Genomic DNA, 27,777 nt, shown 5'->3' on the forward strand with positions numbered 1-27,777 from the left:
TAGAAGTTTGTTTAAGAGCTTTGCAGGAACTCGCAAGGGAAGACGCGTAAAAATGTCGTGTAATGAGTACGTATTGCTAAAAAGAACTTGGTAATCGGCATTTTAAACTCTAACCAGAACCACAAATGTTTAGCTACCCAGAGATGGAGTTGTTCTCATATTGTCACCTACTTCCTAAATTCGTAACGTTCGCAGCAGTTTCAACCATTTTGAGAGTTGTGGACCTTATTTTTTTTTTACAATTTAAACAGGATTACAAGAGTCACGACAGATAATTCGGCTTCTTTTCCTACAGTTATTACTTAAGACCCTGTCGCACTGTCAAACTTTCTCTTCCAACACTTTCCGATGAAGTTGGTCAAAAAATGCACTATTATGACGATACTAAAACGTCACTACAGCAGCCATTTTTGTTAAACAAAGTTGAATGACTCGAGTTTCCAATAGATATTGTGTATATAGGACTAGTTTTAAAATATTTTGTGTTTCATGGAACCAGCCAATCAGAATCGTAAATGGCAATGGCCATCGTTTCCGTCACAACTCACAACTAATCTTAAAAATGCCGAAACTCACGTGGAAAATTAGAAAAAAATTGGTTGTATGTAAAGTCGGTTTACGGACGATAGTTTAACATGACAACGTCATAACAAAACATTGATGAAATGATTACATACTGTTATGAATAAAATTGAATCATTTTTATTGAATTATCACTATTTTTTATGGATACAAAGAAGGAGTGAAATAAAATCTCCAGTTTAATTGATAAATTTAGTTTTATTTGCACTCATTAATTCAAATATGTTTATTGCTTTAAATAACAGATTATTTTAACTATAACTTTTATACATGTTTGCTATTTAACTTCTTCCAATCTGTGTTATTCTGTCAAGGATAGGACGATGATAGGAAAAGTAGGGAACGAATGGGAGTGTTTCAAGTTTAATGTGCTTCGAAAAAGTCAAATCGACGGTTGTTCCAATCGAGTGGAAGAGAGATAGATGCGTCGCAAGCGTACAACGAGCGTAACGGGACACAGCGTAACGGGACAATGTCCGTAACGGGACACTTTTTCGTGCGTGCAGCCGGCGTTCATCGATTTATTAGACGTTGTCACGTCAAAAAGCAAATGATGTGTCTATCACTATTGAAGATTAATGCGATTTCAATTTACAGTCATAACGATTCAAGAAATGTTATCCGGCCCTGTGATAGCGGGATGGGTAACGGGAACAGCGGGGACGACGCGGGGCGCGCGGAGTTGGGAAACTGCGAGGCGGGCCGGAGACCCGCGAGAGCAGCAGCCTCCAAGGCCGCGGCGACCGTGCTCCTTGACACGGTTCCCCTCTCCCCGCGGACTGCCGCTCCAATGTCACGTGCGCCGCCACCTGCCTGGCGCGCGCTATCTGGGTCGGCGCGCCCTCACGTGCCCGCCAGCGGCCCTGCAGTCCTCCCTAGGGGCGCCTATCCCCGCTCCGCCTGCCCGGTGCGCACAGCTCCGGGATAAACAACGCGATTTCTAAACTACTCAAGATATCCGAGTGGGGTCTGCTCACGAAAACCATTTAAGAGTTCGCTGTGCGCCTAAAAGTACTTTCGATTTCGGATTAAGTTTTTAAACTGTATTTCCAGAAGAGTTTAAATGGCAAAAAAGGCGTGTTTTTAGCTTAATTTTTAGGCGTAAAACAACCGGTACAGATTCTTGAAACACTTAAGCGACTTCCATCACACCTTTATCTACATTTCTCTGCCGTATAATGTTACGGTCACCGCTCAAAATTTCACAGTTATCCTGTGACGACGAGAAGACTGCGCGCCAGTTCAGAGCCTTGCGCTTAGAGGTTAAACCGCGCCAGAAATACCAGCGAGCGTCGCGCTTATCATCCCGCCTCACCAACACGCACTCCTGACGAGGCGGGCCTTAACTAGCTCTGTGTTACGATTCTTCCCTTCAAAGCTATCAGTGGAGACCGGAAAAATTCGCGAATTCATTTCGCGATAGGCTAAAATACAAATAGTTATACCTCAGTGCTGCCTCTGCTATTGGCTCACAACTCACTTGGATGAATCTGGGCCAATGAGAAACGCCCGACCAAAGCTTTATCGAATCACAGGCTGCTACGTTGGGACGTCTCACAAGACAGAAGCCAATGAGTGGGTGACATTTGACCGAGTGTACGTAGAACTATGGAGTTCATCCTGCAGTCATTGAACCCGCGAATTTTTCCGGTCCCTAGCTATCAGACAAGTTGTGGTATGGCCACTCCGCAGACACCTGCAAGGCACCCGGGTTGGCGGTGGTACGGCCACTTGGTAAAGACCGGCATGCCGCCCTCGATGGCGGTGGTTGAGTCCGGCAAGTAGCCCTGAGTGGCCTTTTTTCCAGCTACGGATAATTGCTAACCAGAGTGGAGAATGGAGGGAACGAGCGGAATTCCGTCGCCTGGGGCTCTTCTAGGACCCGTCACAGCGCCCGGATCGCGAGACCCGTCAACGCTACCAGGACATCATTGCGTCACGCCCTGCTGCGGTGTTGCCTGGACGAGCAACTGGCAACAAGAGTCCACTGGGCGCAAGAAACATCGTGACGACATACAACTGTTGCTTTACTTATTTACACTTATATATTTTGGATTTACACCTCGTCGACGAAGAGGTGGGAAATAAAAGCATACTTGTGCGGATTATCCATCGAAGAATGCATCTCATTATGTAAACTGTTATTCGTTATCGGACCAACGGATCTTGGTAAGCTGCACGGCGGATTCCTCTTTCAAGTACTGTCACGAATACAGTCCTGTGGAACCAAGATTTTCAGCTGACAAATGTATTAAGTTTGGAAAAGATTTGCTGATGCTCCAAGTGGAATCCAGTTGAGTTAGAAGTAAGAAAACTCAGTTCCCGTTAATTTGACGGAGGTATACTTACGTTTACGGAGCTCCCGTAAATAATTTGTAACCAGTGTTTTTGATGTATAAACTTCTTAGCTCTCGGTAGGTATACATCGTTTTGTAGGAGTAATTTCGTCAATGGAACTGAGGTCGATTTAACGTAAATGTGTCCTAAAACACGGTGCTGCCATCTGTGGAAGTCTCAGGTATCTCGCAAAGATGGCAGATCCACGTGATTCTTCCGTATATATTAACTTTCGCGGACATCGGGGGATGTACAAAGCGTATTGGTGTTCCAAACTATACTTTAATAATTTATGTTATAGTTTATAGTCATGAACAGAACTAATGACAATCTAAAACTACGCATTACAATTTTGAGAATCCTTGGTTAACACTGAAATGTATGTAGACAAGAAATTGTTATTCTAAATATTTTTAGAGTAATGTGGGGGGAAACGGGTTGGTAAGGATAGCCCAATTATTTTTAAATACTGTTTTATTCATTACTAATAACTACAGCTTAAATGCAATCAAGAACACTCATAGTCCTCTCTTCCGTATGTATATCAGTCTCACGCAGATCAGTCGCACACCGGAGCTCGGCTCGACAGTGGCTCGCTCCTCTGCCAGTCTCTGTCCGTTCACCGCAGTCTCGCGGGTCACCCTCGCTGGTGTCGCCACCACAGAGACTCCTCCTGGTAGCCGCACAGTCGCTCCTCTGCCAGTCTCTGTCCGCACACCGCAGTCTCGCGGGTCACCCTCGCTGGTGTCGCCACCACAGAGACTCCTGGTAGCCGCACAGTCGCTCCTCTGCCAGTCTCTGTCCGTTCACCGCAGTCTCGCGGGTCACCCTCGCTGGTGTCGCCACCACAGAGACTCCTGGTAGCCGCACAGTCGCTCCTCTGCCAGTCTCTGTCCGCACACCGCAGTCTCGCGGGTCACCCTCGCTGGTGTCGCCACCACAGAGACTCCTGGTAGCCGCACAGTCGCTCCTCTGCCAGTCTCTGTCCGTTCACCGCAGTCTCGCGGGTCACCCTCGCTGGTGTCGCCACCACAGAGACTCCTGGTAGCCGCACAGTCGCTCCTCTGCCAGTCTCTGTCCGCACACCGCAGTCTCGCGGGTCACCCTCGCTGGTGTCGCCACCACAGAGACTCCTCCTGGTAGCCGCACAGTCGCTCCTCTGCCAGTCTCTATCCGCACACCGCAGTCTCGCGGGTCACCCTCGCTGGTGTCGCCACCACAGAGACTCCTGGTAGCCGCACAGTCGCTCCTCTGCCAGTCTCTGTCCGTTCACCGCAGTCTCGCGGGTCACCCTCGCTGGTGTCGCCACCACAGAGACTCCTCCTGGTAGCCGCACAGTCGCTCCTCTGCCAGTCTCTGTCCGCACACCGCAGTCTCGCGGGTCACCCTCGCTGGTGTCGCCACCACAGAGACTCCTCCTGGTAGCCGCACAGTCGCTCCTCTGCCAGTCTCTGTCCGCACACCGCAGTCTCGCGGGTCACCCTCGCTGGTGTCGCCACCACAGAGACTCCTCCTGGTAGCCGCACAGTCGCTCCTCTGCCAGTCTTGTCCGCACACCGCAGTCTCGCGGGTCACCCTCGCTGGTGTCGCCACCACAGAGACTCCTCCTGGTAGCCGCACAGTCGCTCCTCTGCCAGTCTCTGTCCGCACACCGCAGTCTCGCGGGTCACCCTCGCTGGTGTCGCCACCACAGAGACTCCTCCTGGTAGCCGCACAGTCGCTCCTCTGCCAGTCTCTGTCCGCACACCGCAGTCTCGCGGGTCACCCTCGCTGGTGTCGCCACCACAGAGACTCCTGGTAGCCGCACAGTCGCTCCTCTGCCAGTCTCTGTCCGTTCACCGCAGTCTCGCGGGTCACCCTCGCTGGTGTCGCCACCACAGAGACTCCTCCTGGTAGCCGCACAGTCGCTCCTCTGCCAGTCTCTGTCCGCACACCGCAGTCTCGCGGGTCACCCTCGCTGGTGTCGCCACCACAGAGACTCCTCCTGGTAGCCGCACAGTCGCTCCTCTGCCAGTCTCTGTCCGCACACCGCAGTCTCGCGGGTCACCCTCGCTGGTGTCGCCACCACAGAGACTCCTGGTAGCCGCACAGTCGCTCCTCTGCCAGTCTCTGTCCGTTCACCGCAGTCTCGCGGGTCACCCTCGCTGGTGTCGCCACCACAGAGACTCCTCCTGGTAGCCGCACAGTCGCTCCTCTGCCAGTCTCTGTCCGCACACCGCAGTCTCGCGGGTCACCCTCGCTGGTGTCGCCACCACAGAGACTCCTGGTAGCCGCACAGTCGCTCCTCTGCCAGTCTCTGTCCGTTCACCGCAGTCTCGCGGGTCACCCTCTCTGGTGTCGCCACCACAGAGACTCCTCCTGGTAGCCGCACAGTCGCTCCTCTGCCAGTCTCTGTCCGCACACCGCAGTCTCGCGGGTCACCCTCGCTGGTGTCGCCACCACAGAGACTCCTCCTGGTAGCCGCACAGTCGCTCCTCTGCCAGTCTCTGTCCGCACACCGCAGTCTCGCGGGTCACCCTCGCTGGTGTCGCCACCACAGAGACTCCTGGTAGCCGCACAGTCGCTCCTCTGCCAGTCTCTGTCCGTTCACCGCAGTCTCGCGGGTCACCCTCGCTGGTGTCGCCACCACAGAGACTCCTCCTGGTAGCCGCACAGTCGCTCCTCTGCCAGTCTCTGTCCGCACACCGCAGTCTCGCGGGTCACCCTCGCTGGTGTCGCCACCACAGAGACTCCTCCTGGTAGCCGCACAGTCGCTCCTCTGCCAGTCTCTGTCCGCACACCGCAGTCTCGCGGGTCACCCTCGCTGGTGTCGCCACCACAGAGACTCCTGGTAGCCGCACAGTCGCTCCTCTGCCAGTCTCTGTCCGCACACCGCAGTCTCGCGGGTCACCCTCGCTGGTGTCGCCACCACAGAGACTCCTGGTAGCCGCACAGTCGCTCCTCTGCCAGTCTCTGTCCGTTCACCGCAGTCTCGCGGGTCACCCTCGCTGGTGTCGCCACCACAGAGACTCCTCCTGGTAGCCGCACAGTCGCTCCTCTGCCAGTCTCTGTCCGCACACCGCAGTCTCGCGGGTCACCCTCGCTGGTGTCGCCACCACAGAGACTACTCCTGGTAGCCGCACAGTCGCTCCTCTGCCAGTCTCTGTCCGCACACCGCAGTCTCGCGGGTCACCCTCGCTGGTGTCGCCACCACAGAGACTCCTGGTAGCCGCACAGTCGCTCCTCTGCCAGTCTCTGTCCGTTCACCGCAGTCTCGCGGGTCACCCTCGCTGGTGTCGCCACCACAGAGACTCCTCCTGGTAGCCGCACAGTCGCTCCTCTGCCAGTCTCTGTCCGTTCACCGCAGTCTCGCGGGTCACCCTCGCTGGTGTCGCCACCACAGAGACTCCTCCTGGTAGCCGCACAGTCGCTCCTCTGCCAGTCTCTGTCCGCACACCGCAGTCTCGCGGGTCACCCTCGCTGGTATCGCCACCACAGAGACTCCTCCTGGTAGCCGCACAGTCGCTCCTCTGCCAGTCTCTGTCCGCACACCGCAGTCTCGCGGGTCACCCTCGCTGGTATCGCCACCACAGAGACTCCTCCTGGTAGCCGCACAGTCGCTCCTCTGCCAGTCTCTGTCCGCACACCGCAGTCTCGCGGGTCACCCTCGCTGGTATCGCCACCACAGAGACTCCTCCTGGTAGCCGCACAGTCGCTCCTCTGCCAGTCTCTGTCCGCACACCGCAGTCTCGCGGGTCACCCTCGCTGGTATCGCCACCACAGAGACTCCTCCTGGTAGCCGCACAGTCGCTCCTCTGCCAGTCTCTGTCCGCACACCGCAGTCTCGCGGGTCACCCTCGCTGGTATCGCCACCACAGAGACTCCTCCTGGTAGCCGCACAGTCGCTCCTCTGCCAGTCTCTGTCCGCACACCGCAGTCTCGCGGGTCACCCTCGCTGGTGTCGCCACCACAGAGACTCCTGGTAGCCGCACAGTCGCTCCTCTGCCAGTCTCTGTCCGTTCACCGCAGTCTCGCGGGTCACCCTCGCTGGTGTCGCCACCACAGAGACTCCTCCTGGTAGCCGCACAGTCGCTCCTCTGCCAGTCTCTGTCCGTTCACCGCAGTCTCGCGGGTCACCCTCGCTGGTGTCGCCACCACAGAGACTCCTCCTGGTAGCCGCACAGTCGCTCCTCTGCCAGTCTCTGTCCGCACACCGCAGTCTCGCGGGTCACCCTCGCTGGTATCGCCACCACAGAGACTCCTCCTGGTAGCCGCACAGTCGCTCCTCTGCCAGTCTCTGTCCGCACACCGCAGTCTCGCGGGTCACCCTCGCTGGTATCGCCACCACAGAGACTCCTCCTGGTAGCCGCACAGTCGCTCCTCTGCCAGTCTCTGTCCGCACACCGCAGTCTCGCGGGTCACCCTCGCTGGTGTCGCCACCACAGAGACTCCTCCTGGTAGCCGCACAGTCGCTCCTCTGCCAGTCTCTGTCCGCACACCGCAGTCTCGCGGGTCACCCTCGCTGGTATCGCTACCACAGAGACTCCTCCTGGTAGCCGCACAGTCGCTCCTCTGCCAGTCTCTGTCCGCACACCGCAGTCTCGCGGGTCACCCTCGCTGGTGTCGCCACCACAGAGACTCCTCCTGGTAGCCGCACAGTCGCTCCTCTGCCAGTCTCTGTCCGCACACCGCAGTCTCGCGGGTCACCCTCGCTGGTATCGCTACCACAGAGACTCCTCCTGGTAGCCGCACAGTCGCTCCTCTGCCAGTCTCTGTCCGTTCACCGCAGTCTCGCGGGTCACCCTCGCTGGTGTCGCCACCACAGAGACTCCTCCTGGTAGCCGCACAGTCGCTCCTCTGCCAGTCTCTGTCCGCACACCGCAGTCTCGCGGGTCACCCTCGCTGGTATCGCTACCACAGAGACTCCTCCTGGTAGCCGCACAGTCGCTCCTCTGCCAGTCTCTGTCCGCACACCGCAGTCTCGCGGGTCACCCTCGCTGGTGTCGCCACCACAGAGACTCCTCCTGGTAGCCGCACAGTCGCTCCTCTGCCAGTCTCTGTCCGCACACCGCAGTCTCGCGGGTCACCCTCGCTGGTGTCGCCACCACAGAGACTCCTCCTGGTAGCCGCACAGTCGCTCCTCTGCCAGTCTCTGTCCGCACACCGCAGTCTCGCGGGTCACCCTCGCTGGTGTCGCCACCACAGAGACTCCTCCTGGTAGCCGCACAGTCGCTCCTCTGCCAGTCTCTGTCCGTTCACCGCAGTCTCGCGGGTCACCCTCGCTGGTGTCGCTACCACAGAGACTCCTCCTGGTAGCCGCACAGTCGCTCCTCTGCCAGTCTCTGTCCGTTCACCGCAGTCTCGCGGGTCACCCTCGCTGGTGTCGCTACCACAGAGACTCCTCCTGGTAGCCGCACAGTCGCTCCTCTGCCAGTCTCTGTCCGCACACCGCAGTCTCGCGGGTCACCCTCGCTGGTGTCGCCACCACAGAGACTCCTCCTGGTAGCCGCACAGTCGCTCCTCTGCCAGTCTCTGTCCGCACACCGCAGTCTCGCGGGTCACCCTCGCTGGTGTCGCTACCACAGAGACTCCTCCTGGTAGCCGCACAGTCGCTCCTCTGCCAGTCTCTGTCCGTTCACCGCAGTCTCGCGGGTCACCCTCGCTGGTGTCGCCACCACAGAGACTCCTCCTGGTAGCCGCACAGTCGCTCCTCTGCCAGTCTCTGTCCGTTCACCGCAGTCTCGCGGGTCACCCTCGCTGGTGTCGCTACCACAGAGACTCCTCCTGGTAGCCGCACAGTCGCTCCTCTGCCAGTCTCTGTCCGTTCACCGCAGTCTCGCGGGTCACCCTCGCTGGTGTCGCTACCACAGAGACTCCTCCTGGTAGCCGCACAGTCGCTCCTCTGCCAGTCTCTGTCCGCACACCGCAGTCTCGCGGGTCACCCTCGCTGGTGTCGCCACCACAGAGACTCCTCCTGGTAGCCGCACAGTCGCTCCTCTGCCAGTCTCTGTCCGTTCACCGCAGTCTCGCGGGTCACCCTCGCTGGTGTCGCTACCACAGAGACTCCTCCTGGTAGCCGCACAGTCGCTCCTCTGCCAGTCTCTGTCCGTTCACCGCAGTCTCGCGGGTCACCCTCGCTGGTGTCGCTACCACAGAGACTCCTCCTGGTAGCCGCACAGTCGCTCCTCTGCCAGTCTCTGTCCGCACACCGCAGTCTCGCGGGTCACCCTCGCTGGTGTCGCCACCACAGAGACTCCTCCTGGTAGCCGCACAGTCGCTCCTCTGCCAGTCTCTGTCCGCACACCGCAGTCTCGCGGGTCACCCTCGCTGGTGTCGCTACCACAGAGACTCCTCCTGGTAGCCGCACAGTCGCTCCTCTGCCAGTCTCTGTCCGTTCACCGCAGTCTCGCGGGTCACCCTCGCTGGTGTCGCCACCACAGAGACTCCTCCTGGTAGCCGCACAGTCGCTCCTCTGCCAGTCTCTGTCCGCACACCGCAGTCTCGCGGGTCACCCTCGCTGGTATCGCTACCACAGAGACTCCTCCTGGTAGCCGCACAGTCGCTCCTCTGCCAGTCTCTGTCCGTTCACCGCAGTCTCGCGGGTCACCCTCGCTGGTGTCGCCACCACAGAGACTCCTGGTAGCCGCACAGTCGCTCCTCTGCCAGTCTCTGTCCGTTCACCGCAGTCTCGCGGGTCACCCTCGCTGGTGTCGCCACCACAGAGACTCCTCCTGGTAGCCGCACAGTCGCTCCTCTGCCAGTCTCTGTCCGCACACCGCAGTCTCGCGGGTCACCCTCGCTGGTATCGCTACCACAGAGACTCCTCCTGGTAGCCGCACAGTCGCTCCTCTGCCAGTCTCTGTCCGTTCACCGCAGTCTCGCGGGTCACCCTCGCTGGTGTCGCCACCACAGAGACTCCTCCTGGTAGCCGCACAGTCGCTCCTCTGCCAGTCTCTGTCCGCACACCGCAGTCTCGCGGGTCACCCTCGCTGGTGTCGCTACCACAGAGACTCCTCCTGGTAGCCGCACAGTCGCTCCTCTGCCAGTCTCTGTCCGTTCACCGCAGTCTCGCGGGTCACCCTCGCTGGTGTCGCCACCACAGAGACTCCTCCTGGTAGCCGCACAGTCGCTCCTCTGCCAGTCTCTGTCCGTTCACCGCAGTCTCGCGGGTCACCCTCGCTGGTGTCGCCACCACAGAGACTCCTCCTGGTAGCCGCACAGTCGCTCCTCTGCCAGTCTCTGTCCGTTCACCGCAGTCTCGCGGGTCACCCTCGCTGGTGTCGCCACCACAGAGACTCCTGGTAGCCGCACAGTCGCTCCTCTGCCAGTCTCTGTCCGTTCACCGCAGTCTCGCGGGTCACCCTCGCTGGTGTCGCCACCACAGAGACTCCTCCTGGTAGCCGCACAGTCGCTCCTCTGCCAGTCTCTGTCCGCACACCGCAGTCTCGCGGGTCACCCTCGCTGGTGTCGCTACCACAGAGACTCCTCCTGGTAGCCGCACAGTCGCTCCTCTGCCAGTCTCTGTCCGCACACCGCAGTCTCGCGGGTCACCCTCGCTGGTGTCGCTACCACAGAGACTCCTCCTGGTAGCCGCACAGTCGCTCCTCTGCCAGTCTCTGTCCGCACACCGCAGTCTCGCGGGTCACCCTCGCTGGTGTCGCTACCACAGAGACTCCTGGTAGCCGCACAGTCGCTCCTCTGCCAGTCTCTGTCCGTTCACCGCAGTCTCGCGGGTCACCCTCGCTGGTGTCGCCACCACAGAGACTCCTCCTGGTAGCCGCACAGTCGCTCCTCTGCCAGTCTCTGTCCGTTCACCGCAGTCTCGCGGGTCACCCTCGCTGGTGTCGCCACCACAGAGACTCCTCCTGGTAGCCGCACAGTCGCTCCTCTGCCAGTCTCTGTCCGTTCACCGCAGTCTCGCGGGTCACCCTCGCTGGTGTCGCCACCACAGAGACTCCTGGTAGCCGCACAGTCGCTCCTCTGCCAGTCTCTGTCCGTTCACCGCAGTCTCGCGGGTCACCCTCGCTGGTGTCGCCACCACAGAGACTCCTCCTGGTAGCCGCACAGTCGCTCCTCTGCCAGTCTCTGTCCGCACACCGCAGTCTCGCGGGTCACCCTCGCTGGTGTCGCTACCACAGAGACTCCTCCTGGTAGCCGCACAGTCGCTCCTCTGCCAGTCTCTGTCCGCACACCGCAGTCTCGCGGGTCACCCTCGCTGGTGTCGCTACCACAGAGACTCCTCCTGGTAGCCGCACAGTCGCTCCTCTGCCAGTCTCTGTCCGCACACCGCAGTCTCGCGGGTCACCCTCGCTGGTGTCGCTACCACAGAGACTCCTGGTAGCCGCACAGTCGCTCCGCCGCGCGGGTAGAGACTCCCTCCGCTCCGCTCCTACTCTTTCTACTCTCTGCTCGGAGGCTACACCCTGACGTCACGAGTGTTCATGAGCCAATGGCGCTCGCCTCGCCCATCCCCCGAGGCGACGACCCCAGAATTCTCCAGACCTCTCTGCGTCCAGGCCTGCAGACCGGCCGGGCTCCGCGACTGACGCGGTGGTGCGTGGAGGGGGAAGGCCATGGCTCACAGGCCGCTGATGGCTAGTGACACACACACATCTCCCTCCCGTGGTTCCGTGGCCTCTCCGACTCAGCGGCAGTTGGCGACAAGCGTACGTAACAACATATTCGACGCCATGTTGAATAAAAGTTTTTTCGAGATTTTATAGGGAGTATTTACAGACTGATTTCTGATACATACGTGTACGCAGTGTTAGTTTGAAAAATACTTGAAAGATAGCGCCGAGTTCGTAATGCTTTAGATAACCAACTAAATGTTAAATATTTTTTACGCCATGATTGCTCTAACACAATTTTTCTGGCTAATGAATTATAGGTATTTTTAAAGTTGCGATTATATCTTGTTTACGATTATTCAAGTTTAACAAAATTATTCCAGGAGGAGAGTGTCAGTACCATAAAGTTTACTTTGGCGCACCGTACTCTTAGTACATTCCCCTATGTTCGCGAAAGTTAATATATACTGGTTCATGTTGCCACAGGTGGGTTCGCCATATTGACGATTTCTGCTCGCGGTTATAGCAGTTTCTGCATGCATGCGCATTGGACTTCCAAACTGTTTAATTTTCCGTTGTGTAATGCGCGCTTATTTCATTGCATTTCTAGTGCACCCTCAACGTGTCTATTGAAGTATAACCTCAAAAACGCAGGGCGATGATAGTTCCGGTCTAGGGGTAAATGTGACATGTGCAGCATTGAGGCATTTGTATGCGACGCGTTCGGTACTCCTGTTGTTCAGCTAGCCCTGGGAAATAAATAGTGCAATCTTGTTAAAAAAGAATTATAGTTAGGTTTTAAAGGGGAAAATGTTTTACATGTTTTACCCTGAAATATATATTTTTCGTATATTTATCTCGCTCGGCATTGTTTGAATAAAGAATTATTCGTAAAATTTCGTGTCCCGAGTTTCGAGATATGAAGTTTATTTGCCATATGGGAAGAACTGAAATTGCTCTTCAGCGAGGTTAGATGTTACACATCACTGGAGAGTAGGTGCTGGAAGACTCGTTCACATTTTTTTTTATTACTGACGGTGAAAAAAATATAGGTGTAGAGAAGGACTTACAACTCGTAGAGAGAAACTAGTGAAGAACTCAGTAATGGCCTATTGTAAAGTATCTTGCCAGCATTTGCCTGAAAGATTTCGTGAAACAGTGGAAAACAGAAACCTGAATGGATGTTGCGGGATTCGAACCCGTGTCTCCACGAGAGCGAGTCCTAAGTCTTATAGTCGCGCCAGCTCGCTCGATCCGAGAGCTTGTACTACTACAGTCCTCTCAAATTTTCGAAAATAAAACGATGTAAATTCATAGTTAGGATTTTTATTTCGCACACAGATACTCACAAACGCTTTACCAGACTAGTTGCAAATTATTTTTTTGTTAATTCCTGATGATTATAAAGACATTTTTGAAATTCAGACGAGAGAAGTAAAGTCGTATGAATTTTAATGAGCCGAGGAAACACAATATTAACTTCTAGTGAGTGTCAAAAACGAGGTTAGTCAGACGAAAATTGCAATCATAAATATTTCACTTTTTTTATAAACATCAGAAACCTGAATGACATAATAATTTTATCACGCAAATATCAACGACAGGTAATAAGCAATGCTTCCATGGGAAAGTAGCAGTAAAAAGAGTGCAGTTCGCACAGAAACAAGAGAAGCGCTAAGGGTGACTCTAGCACGCGCCTCAAGCTTCCAGTCGCCTTGTGCTCAAGGCAGCCTCTCGCTGTGCTTATACAACTACGGGACTCCAAGCGGAACGGTTTCATCGTTGGAAAGTGAGGAACGAGGGAAACTGGGATTGCTCACTGCACACGCCTTGAGTGGTCTCGTGGATACTCAGTTGGAACCCACAGTGCACACAACATTCCCGGGGAAAAAAAATTAACGCCGCAAAAAAAAAAAAGAAGTATTTTTCCGAAAACGCAGCCCACCAAATGTTCCGTGAAAAAAAATGGAACATATTTTGTTGCTGACCCGCAGAACTAATTTAAAGCCAAAAATTTCATAAAATGTTTATATTTTCGAACACAAGAATTTTTTTGTTTCTCTCTCTCTCTCTCTCTCTCTCTCTCTCTCTCTCTCTCTCTTCAGACATGTATAAATACGGTTGTCAGTCTTAGTATGAAAGATTAGTAGGTAATTGAAGAACTTCCTCTTCTTTTCTATAGCTATGGATTGGGAAATTCTTCATGTTCAATAATCTGTGCAGCAGAATAAAAAAAAAAACACGCGAACCTATAATAAAGTCAAATGATTTGTTCATCAATTATTCATTTCCATGAGTAGCTGAGTTGCCCATCATTAAGGATTTTTTTTTTTTCAAGGAGAAAGTAGATTGTTTGTCGGACACTATTATACCCGTGTTCCTGTTGCAAACAGTAATTTTGTACTGGATAAATTAAAGAGGGAGCAAATCATTCCACGACTTGCTAAGTCAAGTGTGTGGATATTGTACTACCGAAAGTATGATTTCAGCCTTAAAAATAACTACGTTATAATGCCATTCATATAACCTGTACGAGCAAGAAAGAAGTAGTGTAAGAAGAGGTGTTTGAAAAGTATGTTAGTTCGAGGCATGGTTTCTTTATTTATTATTTTTATTTTTATTTTATATCACCAATACAAATACTATATGTTTGACAAAAAATATAGCACAAAAGCTAACTTGTGTGTGTGTGTGTGTGTGTGTGTGCTACTAGTACACTGTATGTTAACGCGGGGGAATTTGCTATGTATTTATTTCAATGAAAATATCACAAAAACTCTAATTAATTAGTTTTGAAGCTGGATGTTTTTTTTAAAAAAGCACAAATAAAAATAATAATGTTCGCAGGCTTTCACGGCCATTGTCTGAAGTAGCTTGGCTTCTGGGTTGTAGCCGCGTCTTTGGCGAATAATTCACCGACGTTTTCGGTCGACATTGCAGTCGCCATCATCAGGTAACTTGCTTCCTATGATGGCGACTGCAATGTCGACCGAAAACGTCGGTGAATTATTCGCCAAGTACTCCCCGCTACAACCCAGAAGCCAAGCTACTTCATAAATAAAAATACACAAGTACGTACTGGAAGAATCTGAACATAAGTTAAACCTTTCAGTCCTATATTGATAAATACTTTTTTAACACATTATTTTTGTTGCGAGAAACAAGCGACTCTCGCTACGGCTGCGTGTGCAGAGTGGACCGGAGCGAAGGGCGCGCGAGGCAGTCCGCCGCCCGCAGCGAAACAAAAGGGGAAAACGCGCAGGGGTTTGTGAGTCAAGGCTGGCCGCTAATGGGCTCGCGAAACTGCCCGCCTTCAGGCCACGACCGGCGGTCAGCGGGGCCAGATCGCAAGGTCGGCGCGCACGGCAGGCGACTTCAACACGAACCATAGTGTATTGGGGTGGCAGAGGTCCGCAAGCAGAGTCAGGTAAGTGGAATCCGAGCACACACTTCGCAAGACTGTGCAATTCGACCTCTCAAGTGCGTCTCAGGCCGGCGCCTGTACGCCTCATCGAGCCGGGAGAGGGTCGCATGCATCGTGTGCTTTACGCGGGGATTGGCCAGCCACGACAGCGAATGACACCATGACTAACGCCCAAACTTCATTATAGTTAGAGACTGGAAAAATTCGCGGTTTCAATGACCTCTAGGATAGACTGCACGATCCTCTAATAATTATAGTCTTATGCTTGCTACAGTTGGCCCAGGTAAAATCTGCATACAAACAAAACAAAAAACCCTGATCACAGTCATTCGGGGTGCAATATGGCATGAATTAAGCAAGTTAAACCACAGCACAAAGAGGATGGTCTGGGAGAAGAGTTGGTGTGCTAATACAGCAGTACAAAGCAATAATTTCACCGTTGCTTAGCTACCAGCTGTGGAACCGTTTAGTTTGTTTTTTGTTTACATTTTTGTAATCATTTCTGAATTTTTTGTTTTTGGACAGCATTTGGATTCTTCTAGAGCGATTTGTGTAATTACATAACACGTAATTGTGTAATTAGAGACCGTTTGGGTCTCTGTCAGTGTTTCCGAATGGCGTAATGTGATTGGCCGCTGCTTCGGCGGCGCGGTGCTTCAAACTTTCAAATCTTGAAGCGTCCGGCCAGTGACGTCACGAGAGTTTGGAACGCTGAGGGAGTCCGTTGGTCCATCCCAGCTTGGGATCGCGTCTCACGCGACGATTAGGCATTTAGGATCAAATTTACTGCAAAAAGGTTTTTGGAAACACACAAATTGTGTGTATTTTAGTGCATTATTGCTTGCGTGCGACGTGTGAGTGAAAGTACGTCGCAGATATTAATTGTGAACTATTTGCGGTGCTACATAATGTGGTCCAGATCAGCGGCTGCAAAGGTAGGCCATCTTGTATGATCACCGAGACACATTTTTGTGATGCCTACTCGATTAAAATGTGTTTTTCACGTCTGAACGCGCGTGAAACCTTGTTTAAACACTGAATAAAACTCTAATGCGCCTTTTAATGTTCACGTTTTATGAATATTTTTGTTAATTTCATATTAAAATAACCGCCAAATAAGCACATACAAACGACCAAGTCTAGAGGTCTGGAATGCGACCTCTCGTGTATTTACTGAACTGAACTAGTCTAGATACTGAGTTAAATTACTCAAAACACTGTGTTTAACTGAAATTATAACAATAATTCTATGTACCTGAACGTAATCGAAGGTGAACTGAACTTTTTTTTTTTGCTGTGTCCATCATATAGACGACGTTATATAGCAATTAAATTTTGCAATATTTTTATTTTACCTAGATGGAAAGGTTACGGTTAAATGTGTATTTACATATTGTGTGCTAATAAATTTTGTTTAATCATTCACGTTAAAGCTCGCTATATAACAAAAAAAAGAGAGCTACTATTCTTTATTACAAGTTAATAAATTTTTATTATTTTTATATAATGCAATGTTTGTTATCATTTTGCAAACTAAACTTGCCAACATTATGAACAAATTCATAGTTGTATTATTATGCTCAGTGCTATATACATGGCGTCTAACAAAGTTGAATTCGGCAAGTAAGTATTACTATAGAATTCTCTACTTTACACATTACCTGCCTTGCAGAGTGGTGGTGTAGTACTGAGAGAAACTGGCGACCCAGTGGCGCAACTGTACATTGTCAACTGTCTTCTGCACTGCTGTGTAGTTACATCGCACTGGGCTGGGTAGAAAGTATCTATGTGTGTATGGAAGGGTCGGAAACGTGGACCTTGCGGTCCGCACGGAATGTCTGGTCGGTCTCGGAGCCGCCCGGGCTCAGTTACACTGGGCGAGATCACTGGGTACCCGCACGCGCATTCACTCGTCGTGAACAACCTATCATTGTAATCGCGCCGACTCGTCAAGTCGCAGCCTGTTTTTCTCCAGTGAGCACAGTGAAGACTGGTATAGTAAAATACATATTGTCTCTATTTTAATGTTATAAGATAAAATAATTACAAAATTGGAACCGACTGGAAAACTAGTGTTTTAAGATAATGGTGGGTTAAATCGAGCCGTTGAAACAACAATATGTGCCGTGTCGAATTGAAAACGCCATTACGCCACAGCAGTCGAGAGAAACTACAGGCCCGGGGAAAGGGTGGGGGGGGGGGGGGGCAAAACATTTTGTCGGCCCCTTCTCTATTACTTCATGTACAATTAATTAAACAACTAGCAACAGCTGATGTACCCGTGCTTCGCTACGGCAGTCTACAGGAGAACACTGCTCATTACTTACGAAAAAAATAAATGGTTATAACTAACACAACCAGAAGAATAAAATAAAACCCAAGACGCCATCGTGGATTCAACATTTCTAAGAACCTTCAAATTCGCATTTATTTAAACAAAAAAACAGTGATTCAGTGTGATGGCAAATATAATAATAACAACCAAAATACTGGATTAAGATCCGAAAGTGAATTTTTAGGATTGTAACGTTAATGAGGCATCAACATGCAAGAGTCATCAGGGGACGCAGGGGACGAATAAACGAAGAAAGAATTGTCAACATTACAACAGCCGTTGCCATGATCATCGGGGAAAAGTGGTCGAAAATCGCCACAACAAATAAAATTTTAATTAAAAAAATTAAAACAAACTTCGAAAAAAAAATCTGTTGGAGGTGCAAACTAACCTACCCTGGATGGTCTACGCGCTGCACGAACTACAGACAGACAGTATGAACTAAATAGATGATTTCTCCTCCTTTTGGTTTGTTAACCCAGCCCTCTTAGCATAAGCTCTACCGGCCTGGGGCCCCCACGGGCGCCAGGGGCTGAGGCTACCCATTCCGACAATAGTCACCACGATTCGCCCCCAGCAGCGGTGCCCACGTGGAGGCAGAGGATTGCCACTTGGTGCGGAGAGGCTATGTATTCGCATCCTTGCACCCATTCCGCGAGCCTGTTGGATCATGTCTCGGACGACTAGAGCCGGCGACAGCTCCGACGTCTCAGGCGACAATCACCTTCCCCGCGGGGTCGGGTCCACTGCCGCCAGACAGACAGTGTGTACGTAACACAGGTCCTCCTGCAGAGCGGCCCAAGGCCTGGCACGCGCCGAGCGGGCGACCCAGTTGCGCCCGCGGTCAAGGAGACCCCGCTCCGCCGTGGCCGTGGCGCTAGGGGCGGCCCGCCGACACCTGGCGGCCACACGACGGACCGTCCTCACTTCCGTCCCACGACCTCTCTGGACTGTCTCCGGCGCGCGGTCTTCTCGTCGGGGTTCTGAGCATTAAACTGGCGGAGAAATGACGATAAGGGTGTAATGCATAAGCTCCTTTGCAGCGGTTTTCAAGAATCTGCATCGGAAATTCCACGCCAGTAAAATTATTCTGACAGCACGTGTTTTTGGCCGTTTTATCTCTCCTAAAAATATAAAGTTTAAAAATTAAACACGGAAACAGAACTATGCGCATTCGCTCCCGGATCTTAATGAATTCTCAAATCGCGTGGATATTTTTTTTTTTACCTGAAGCTCTGAGACCAACACCGTTTAGTGTGTCCCCATTGTCTAGGCAAGCTGTTCTCATTTTTTTTTTTTCAGTCAGGGAACCCTATGACCGATTTTTTTTTTTTTTTTTTTTTTTTTTTTGGCGGAACCACAACTCCTGCAAAGAAAGTTGTTGGACAATAATTGTGCCTGCTTTATGTGACATCCGTCCTGACCCACGGAACCTCAGGGTTCGCGGAACACCTGTTGGGAACCGCTGGTCTATGGGAGGACGGAACAAGCACTGCCTTTCAAATCTATTGCAATGTAAACGCTCATTGTCACGGAGTAAGAGCTGTGTGTCGCTCGCCAGTCACAGAGCATAGAGGCGAATATGCGCTCAGAGAAGGCGCTCAAGTCGACATTGAAGTCATTCTCCGGTACTAGGTTGCGCAGGATATAATATAATAATATTACATATGTTTAATATTCATTTTTTATTTATGAATGTAGGATAAAAAGAGAGGGAGGTTTTGAATTGAAAAATCTTTACATTTAGTTATAGAGGGTAGCGACAGCGCATACTTTCGTATCCTTTCCGATAAGTTTGTAAACGTTTACATACTTCTGCTTATGTTTGCATGATTACGCATGTTTAAAATACATATTAGAGTTCCCGTAAAAAGTTACTATCCATCTTATCTGTTAAGTTTCATTTTTAACACACCTGGAGACCATGCACCAATGGTATTTTTATTTTAATTCCTTAGAATTATTATTTTCCCCAAGATATTTAACTAACTCTCATAATTATTTTCGAACTAAATATTTCGCTACGCATACCGAACCTAAGTCAAAACGCTACATTAGAAAACCTGTAGCTAATTCCTGCCCACCCGCACTTTCTAAACCTGCTACATCACCTCCTCTAACTGGTGTAGGTTGAACGTGTATCACCAGGATGCAGATGTAGTCAAACCTACCACTGGAACGATTAAGTTTGAGTAACTTGAGCACCACATCCCATAACAATAACGCCAAATTACTGTTTGTGCGTGGAAGTCGTAGAAGGTACCGCTCATGTACGTGTTAATAAATCACCGTGGTGAGAACTAGACAAATTTTGATATCTGTTCTTAGGGACTTATCACGAATCCATATAGTGTTTTGAACTTTTTGTAACAGTTTATGTAAATGAGTGTGTGTATTTTTTTCCATACAAATATAGAAATAGTGTGCCTTGATGCATGTGCCCAGATGCCTTTAAGTCAAATTGTGTTTATCAAACGAACTACAATCCGACTTTGTAACACTGTTGTAATCTTATCGCTGTGATGAATCAACTGTCGCAAAGTTTGACGGAGAGTTTTTCCACGTAAAACACGAGCAGACAACAGTTGGCAGAACTTGTGCCAGTTCCAGAGAGCTGTGTCGTCTCCCCTGCGGCGAGGCTGTTACCCCCTCCACCGCCTCTGGGGGAGTCCAGACCCGCTGCTTCCAGCCAACAGGAGGTCGGCTAGCTCCGTGTACCACCTTTACACAATGGAAAACCTATTCTGGATTCACATTAGCATAGGATATGCGTCGTGTGCACATTTGGCCGCATTGTCTTCGAACCTACAGACTCACAACCATTCATAGTACGGTCGTGTGCAAGGGAAGAGAAGAGTAGAGTGGCATTTGGGCGGGAGATTAGTGACTCGCGACAAATGTTCAGAAAAAGAAACAAAAAAAGTTCCACACTGTAAATTTGTATATTTGCATGAAAACAACTATCGTTACAAAATAGTGCTTGAAGTACTATTGGGTACATTTCCGTTCATTGACTTCCGTTCCACTCTCGCGAATTTACTCCTAACAAATGTCGTGTACAGCTAAGATGTTAACACGTCAGAAAGAGTGACTGCAGACATTATATCGAGCACATTCAAAATTATTGTGACTCTTTTAACAGTTTTACCAAAATGTTCGGTCTGGAATGGTTTTTGATAACTGCAAACCCTAGGGCAATAAACGAATAAAATGTTTAATGTTTACCTAGGTAGGCATATATTATTTCCATGGAATCTTTACTTGCGGCACCTAGCCGGGACAATGTCAAGCTAATATTGGTGTGATTATTTTCGAAAATATAATATAAATTCTACGAAAATGCCATAGGTATACATTGAATAGAAAACATTCAATATTTTTTTCTGCAAGTAACAGTGAAACTATCTATTTTGGAACATTCGGGAAGTATAGGATGCTTTGTACATTAAGTCAACATAATGATCCTGAAGTGTCTAAAATGTTCTTGACGAAATATGAACTTCGACGAAATTCTGTGCCTGTACACCGAGCCAATATAAAATTTATATAACTGTTTTTAACATGGGCTATTGTAACTTCAAGATGTTTTCGCACAAAAAGTCAGGAAAAACGTATTATCTATGGGTGAAAATAGTGCGAGAAGTAGCGATTAGGAAGAGTATAAATGTTTCTGTTGATAATGAGTTAGAGGTCGACGAAACGTTTATCCGCCACAAAAAAATGGGGGTGAGACTGTGTCATGGACACGGTCGTGTGTTATACGTGAATACGTGTACGTAACAGGTAATATTTTCTATACAAAATATAAAATACGCTATTTTTATTTTAACATTATATATATTCACTGTAACTAATATATGTACACTAATGTTTTATATATTCAAGCTATAGATTTTGACGAGAGCTGATGATTGAAACTCAAACGAACGTCGTAGCTTCTCCGAGTCAAAGGTTATACTAAATGGAAATCTCGAAACGCAGAAAATGACCTCAAAATGGTGGCGCTTCCCCCTCCACCGCGCGCGATGCGTCACAGTCCTCACTCAGCGTTTTGGTATCCTATTCGTTGCCGATCTGTTGCCCAAATTCCGCGCACGCACAGAGCTGATATTTTTGTTTTACGGACCCGTGTCTGGCGCCATTATGTCACATATAGTCACTTTTATGATCATCGGAGGGCGTACCAAACATATTAGTAGAATAGAAAAGTATTTTGGCCCAGGCATCAGGCTGTGGATTGTTGACGCCATCTTGGAATGCGACGTCTAAGATCCGCCATAATTAAATCGAGCTCCCCGCTCACTAATGCTGCACTTTTCGTTAGGCACACCATCTTGGATGTGTATGACGTCACCGTTGCACTTTCCGTTACGCTGCTATCTTGGATTATAGAACGTTGCAATCTTCGTTACGGCCGCCATATTGAATTATATTAACATGTCCGCCATCTTCGATCTGATTTCAGACACTTTTTTCGATTCTGACATCATGTCCGCCATTTTGTTTTCGTCTACTGGAGGTCGCCAAGTTGGATGATGCCATGACTGTCATATTGTTTTTTTTTCCTATCTGCTGGAGGCCGCCATCTTGGATACCGACATTTTTGTTTCTTCTGTCTACTCCTAGAGAGCGCCAGCATCGTTCTGTCTCATTACATAAGGTCGATGTTTCATTACCTGCCATAGCTGTTATGGCCCTATACTTTTCTATAATACTATTCATATTGGTGTGCCAAATTAATCTTTATGATAGCGAAACTATCCTGAAATAAATTTTTTTAATACTTTTATGGTCATAAGAAGAAATAATCACAACTTAAAAGTACTTGAGAAAATTAGAAAAGAGGTTCTAATTTGAGCGATGGTGCTGCTATCTCTCGTAGTATTTTTGCCGTAACAGTTGTAATGATGGTTGCGAAATGTTTGCTAGAACGCGTTGAAACCAGTTTCTAGCCTCGCGCAGGGCACAGTTTATTAAAACGGCCGCCGATCTGTTCCCTTACTGGGATTCTGTTTGAACACGTTCTGGAATGCGGGCCCCGCGAGTTATGTTACGGTTGTGTCCCAACAAGGCAGTGCTTGATCTCGGAATACCTCCCTGTATGTTTCCCTAAAAACGTTTTCAAAATCTCAAACTGCATGAGTTCAAATTCAAAACATGACCGATCACTAGAGACCTGCAAAATTCGCGGTTTCGATGGCCTTCAGGATAGACTGCACATACCCGTGTACACTCGGGCAAATAACGCAAGTTCATTGGCTGCCGACTTGTAAGTCGTCTCAGCTGGTTTGTCCGTGATTCGATCCTTCTTTGGTTGAGGGTTTATAACTGGTTGAGATTCGTCCAGATGAACAGTAAGCCAATAGCAAAATTATCTAAGAGGTATATGTGTTTGAATTCTAGCCTATCACCGAATTAATCCGCGAATTTTGCTGGTCTCTACCGAACACTAATCATTTTCAAGTAAGCAGAAATGTTTTGCTCACTAGTTTCCTTCAGCAATGAAGGCCTCGGAAACTAACTGTTTACAGCTTCAAGGCTGGGGGTAGTGGGCAGCAGAGCGCTGCCAGGTTTTCCCGGCGGGCCCCGGGCTGCTGTGGCGACGATGATAGCCCAGGGGCAGCCAGCAATAGCTGCCCGGGACTGCGTCGCCACGCAACCACGCTGGGCACTTTGGGCACTGCGGTACCTCGGGCGTCGCTTGTATAGCCGAGGGAACATCAAGCTGGTTTACACGCCCGACAAAATCCAGACGGGAATCGTTAAAGCAATTATTTTAAACGCCGATATCGGATGACGCTCTCCTGGTGCTGCGGAACCTATGCGCACCGCCAATGGCGCAGTCCGGGTGTCACGTGTAGCGACACTGAACGAAGTTCGCGAAGAATGCGTCGTCATCTCGAGTGCGCACAAATATTTTTTTTTTCCGGCCAACTTCAACTGGAATCAAACTTGACACTATAAAAGTAAACAAACACACTGAAACGGAAACTGGCGTGTTTTTTTTTTTTGACGTGACGTCTAATAAATCGATGAACGCCGGCTGCACGCACGAAAAAAAGTGTCCCGTTACGCACATTGTCCCGTTACGCTGTGTCCCGTTACGCTCATTGTACGCTTGCGCCGCATCTATCTTTCTTCCACCCGATTGAAACGACCATCGATTTGACTTTTTCGAGGCACATTAAACTTGAAACACTCCCATTCATTTCCTACTTTTCCTATCATCGTCCTATCCTTAACAGGATAACACAGATTGGAAGAAGTTAAATAGCAAACATGTATAAACGTTATAATTAAAATAATATCTTCGTTAAAGTAATAAACATATTTGAATTCATGAGTGCAAATAAAAGTAAATTTATCAATTAAATTGTAGATTTCATTTCACTCTTTCTGTGTATCCATACAAAATAGTGATAATTCAATCAAAATGATTCAATTTTATTCATAAAAGTATGCAGTCATTTCATCAATGTTTTGTTATGACGTTGTCACGTTTAACTATCGTCCGTACAGACAACCAATTTTTTTTAAAATATTAATCCGTAACATACGATGCAGGTTTTGTATTGCAGTTTATGGCTCGAAATGGTAATGAATCTAGCTTTCGACTTATCTGAAAACTGACCAGGTCTAGTGTAATTAAGTAAGTAATAGAATATTTGTAGATGTCCGTGTAAAGAATTCAATGATTTCTCCTGGCGGCTGCAAGTTGGCTCTCGTTATTAGTCAACAACACTGTATACTGTTAAGTTACTGCATACGGGCCTGCAATAATCGTGTTACAGTTTGGACGACAAGCTGTAATGACTCTTGTACACAGGGGCGTAAACAGTGAAGGGGGGAGGGGGGCAGACGGGTCTTGTGCCCAGGAAGTTGCATTTGGGGGGGGGGGGGGGGAAGCTGCTAAACTGGTAGAGTAGTTTATACTACAGATAATTACTTGACTATTGTAGTGTTAGAACAGACGAAATAAAATGTTGGAAGGCAGAGGGAAAAATGAACTGAATTATTAGTACTGAAAGATACATGCATTTATTTATTCAAATCTTTAAAAACTGGTAGTTTTGTCTGCAAATAAATCTATTTATTTATTAAAATCTAAGTTGAATAGACAAATTTGTTGCCAGATTGATACTACCTGTTAACATTAAAAATCTCATGTTGTATATAATCGATAATTATGTTAAGTTTTAATATTTTTCCACTTATACTATTTGTTGATTTTTCTAAGACCATAAAATAGTGTCTTTTCGCAGTATTATTACAGTTGTATAAATTACGAAAGAGACAGATATAAATTCAAAAGATCGCTATTTTTTTACAGGAAAAATTATTTGTAGCATTTGGTTACCATAATTAACAATAAATTCCATTTTTTATGTACTATTGTCAAACAGAGATAAAAAAATTTAATATTAAATGACAAAAAATTATGCAAAACAACTGTTGAAATCAAGACGGCGTCTTTTCGTTACATTTTCTTGAAATAAAGAATGAAATATTATAAGATGATATCATCAATGAAATACAAGAAAATATATTTCCAGAATTCTTATTACACATTTTCCTTCACAAAATACAATGTTACTGTTATATTTGAAAAAAAAAAAAGGTACACACATTAGTAGTTAAGTTACATTCCTATGGAATCACAATTCTAACATGAAATATTTTAAAACAAATATTTTAACACAGTATATGTACGTATATTTGTTTTTGCTTACATCAAAGAAATCTGTCTGTAAATACTTCCTACAAACAAACCTTAACCTTATTGAGCTGAATAAACATTTAAGAATTAACAGTAAAAATTGAATCAATAAGTTATTTTATTCAACATGGCGTCGAATATATGTAGGCTAACAATTCCCTGTATCTCTACAGTAGTGCGAACGCTGTGCTATCTCTACGTTTCAATGTTAACTAACGATTGTCAAAATTGTAACGCGTATTTTTATGACTATAAATTATATTCTAAAGTGTTAAAATGTAGTACCATTATAAAGTTTTATTTTTTATTAGCTATGCGCAGTGTAAATTATGCGATGTAGACGAAAGAAATATATACGGATGAATCACGCGAGTCTGCCATATTTTCGAGATTTCTGACATTTCTACAGATGGCAGCACCGTGGTTACATATTTCCGTTCATTCTACTTCCGTTCCATTCACGAAATTAGTTCTAGCAAATGCCGTATACGAAGATCTAAGATGTCTACACATTAATAAATCATTATATTAAAAAGTGGTCTAAATTTGTTTGTGCTCATTGGGTACAACTGGCAACAGAGCACAGTGAAATAAGGACAGTGCTAATAGCGGATATCGTGCATTGGAAAGAGAGAGTAAATGCCCATATAGCTGCACACAACAATCTAAGGATGAGACATGCTATAGATTGTGTAGGTATAGCATTGTGGAATCCACCTCGTATAACCAGAAAATAACGTGAATATTTCAAGTTCTCGATGCCCTGACACGCCGAAATTTGGATAACTCACATGTGTAATTATAGCAAAAATTTGACAACTATATGCAACATACAATATTTTTCGGGTTGTGGTTGCTGACCAGTTAAACATTCAACAGAGCCACAAGTGGTTTCAAAAAGAAAAAATAAATAAATATTTTGTTTATTTGATTTGTTCACATTGTATCATAATTTTTGTATGACATGATTGTCCAATATCAATGTGAAACTTGTATACACATAAAATATAGAGTGGATGCTATAAACTAAACTAAAAAAAAAGTCATGAGTTTAGATCGCATTTCGATTACTTCGCGAGACTAGAGCAAGAAATTGAATGCACTTGAAAATACACTGAAACAAGCCGTTCGCCATGGGATGAATGTCATGTTACTATGAGTTTCATTAACAAAGTTTTTAACCTTGATGTGAGTTCTTTAAACTGTAAATGAGATACTTTTTTTTCAAACCAATCTACTATATTAAAGCTTAAGTATGTCGTAAACTTCAAATGTTCGAATGAATGTTTCTCCTAAATTGAATAAATGTCAATATGTATTTAGTTGAAATAGGCTAACACGGTTAATTTAATACTTCAAATGGAAACTCACACAATTGTAATTAGTTTAAGCACTCTGTAGCAAGAGTCTGTTATTTTGAGGGAACAGGTAGTCTGAGAAAAATGTAAATTTTAAAAAAATTGGTAGAATTTCTCTGTCGCAGGGCAGTAACTAATCATTAGAAATGTTGTACCTCTTTCTAGAATGAGTAATGGACTTGCCACAGCTAATTAATCGCAGAAAGTTTACAGGTGATATTGCAAATTAGTAAATTATGCGTTGTGTTGATTAAAAGCCCAATTAACACCACGAAAATACATGCAATATCAATCATCTCGGCTCAGTAAAAAAATATATAGACACACAGTGTATTCGAGCTAATATGGACTTTTAGAATCGAATTCTAACAGTTGTTCCTGCCAAAAAAAAAGTCACAAAATTTAATTTAAGCAAAGCCTATTTTACATTGGCCCCAAAAGACGGCATATAAAAACACGTAGCCTAAACTCGCATATTAACGACTTCTTGACAACAAAAAAAAAATTACGAAATTAACCGTGTTAGTCTATTTCAACTAAATATTGACATTTAATCAATTTAGGAGAAACATTCATACGAACATTTGAAGTTTATGACATACTTGATCTTTAATATAGTTGATTGGTTTGAAAAAAAAAAGTAGCTGGAATACACGAATGCAAACTACACGATAACCGAAAGTTAGTATGGCGAGTGTGACTGCATATGAACTTTGAGACGATACAGCAGTGTTGGCGTTCATGCTGCTAGGACAACAAAAACAAGATAATTAAGGAGCCGGGGGGGGGGGGGAGAGAGAGAGAGAGAGAGAGAGAGAGAAGTGTGGGGTCACAGGAGGGGAGCGGGGACAGTGATGTCAGACACTTCACCAGCAGAAATCGATTACAAGACAACCTATCGGCGACCGGCACAATTAACCGTTGGACGACCATCTAGACTGGTCGTTCGAGAACATTTTTGGATGTAAGGAGAGTTGTTTCCCACCAGGGCGACCCCTCCCCCTCCTCGCGGCCAATGGGAACGCACGTTGTGGGAAACGTGACCCGGCCTTGCGACACGCTGTTTTCGAGCGAGGCAGCGCTACTCACCCCTCGAACTTGACGTTGTGCGCGCTCGAAGAGTCGTCCCAGTAGCCGGCCGTCTCCATGGCGTCGCGCGCTGCCTCATGGGAAGCCCCGAGCACGACCGGCGCGCAGCTCGCCCCGCGCAGCACAGACCGGCGCCGCGCCGCCACGCCTCGCCGCACGTGCCCGGCCGTGACGTCACGAGTCACGCGACCGCCATGAGCCCCGGTCACGTGGCCCGCCACGAGCTCGCCCGGTGGGGAGGGGGGAGGTCGCGCCGGGTCGCGCGGGAGGGGAGGCGGTCACAACACCCTCCCCTCCCGTCTTCTCCTCCCTCGTCGTCTCTCCGAACACAACACACACCCGTGCACGGGGACACTTGAAGATAGACAACAAGTGTCAAGCGGTCC

General features: G+C 48.2%; 1 protein-coding gene across 2 annotated transcripts in view; it reads right to left on the reverse strand.

Annotated features, from left to right (window-relative positions):
* Positions 1-27,530, reverse strand: part of LOC134533165 (class E basic helix-loop-helix protein 41-like) — a 192,195-nt gene extending 164,665 nt beyond the window's left edge. Inside the window, exon 1 of one of the 2 annotated variants that reach the window (XM_063370528.1) lies at positions 27,392-27,530. In XM_063370528.1, coding sequence (XP_063226598.1) covers positions 27,392-27,450 — 59 coding nt within the window. In that variant the 5' untranslated portion in view covers positions 27,451-27,530. The remainder of the gene's footprint in view (positions 1-27,391) is intronic. The other variant, XM_063370529.1, reaches the window with a different exon arrangement.
* Between the last annotated feature and the right edge of the window lie 247 nt (positions 27,531-27,777).

This window comes from Bacillus rossius, chromosome 6 (genome assembly GCF_032445375.1).
Source record: "Bacillus rossius redtenbacheri isolate Brsri chromosome 6, Brsri_v3, whole genome shotgun sequence".
In the NCBI taxonomy this organism is placed as follows: domain Eukaryota; kingdom Metazoa; phylum Arthropoda; class Insecta; order Phasmatodea; family Bacillidae; genus Bacillus; species Bacillus rossius.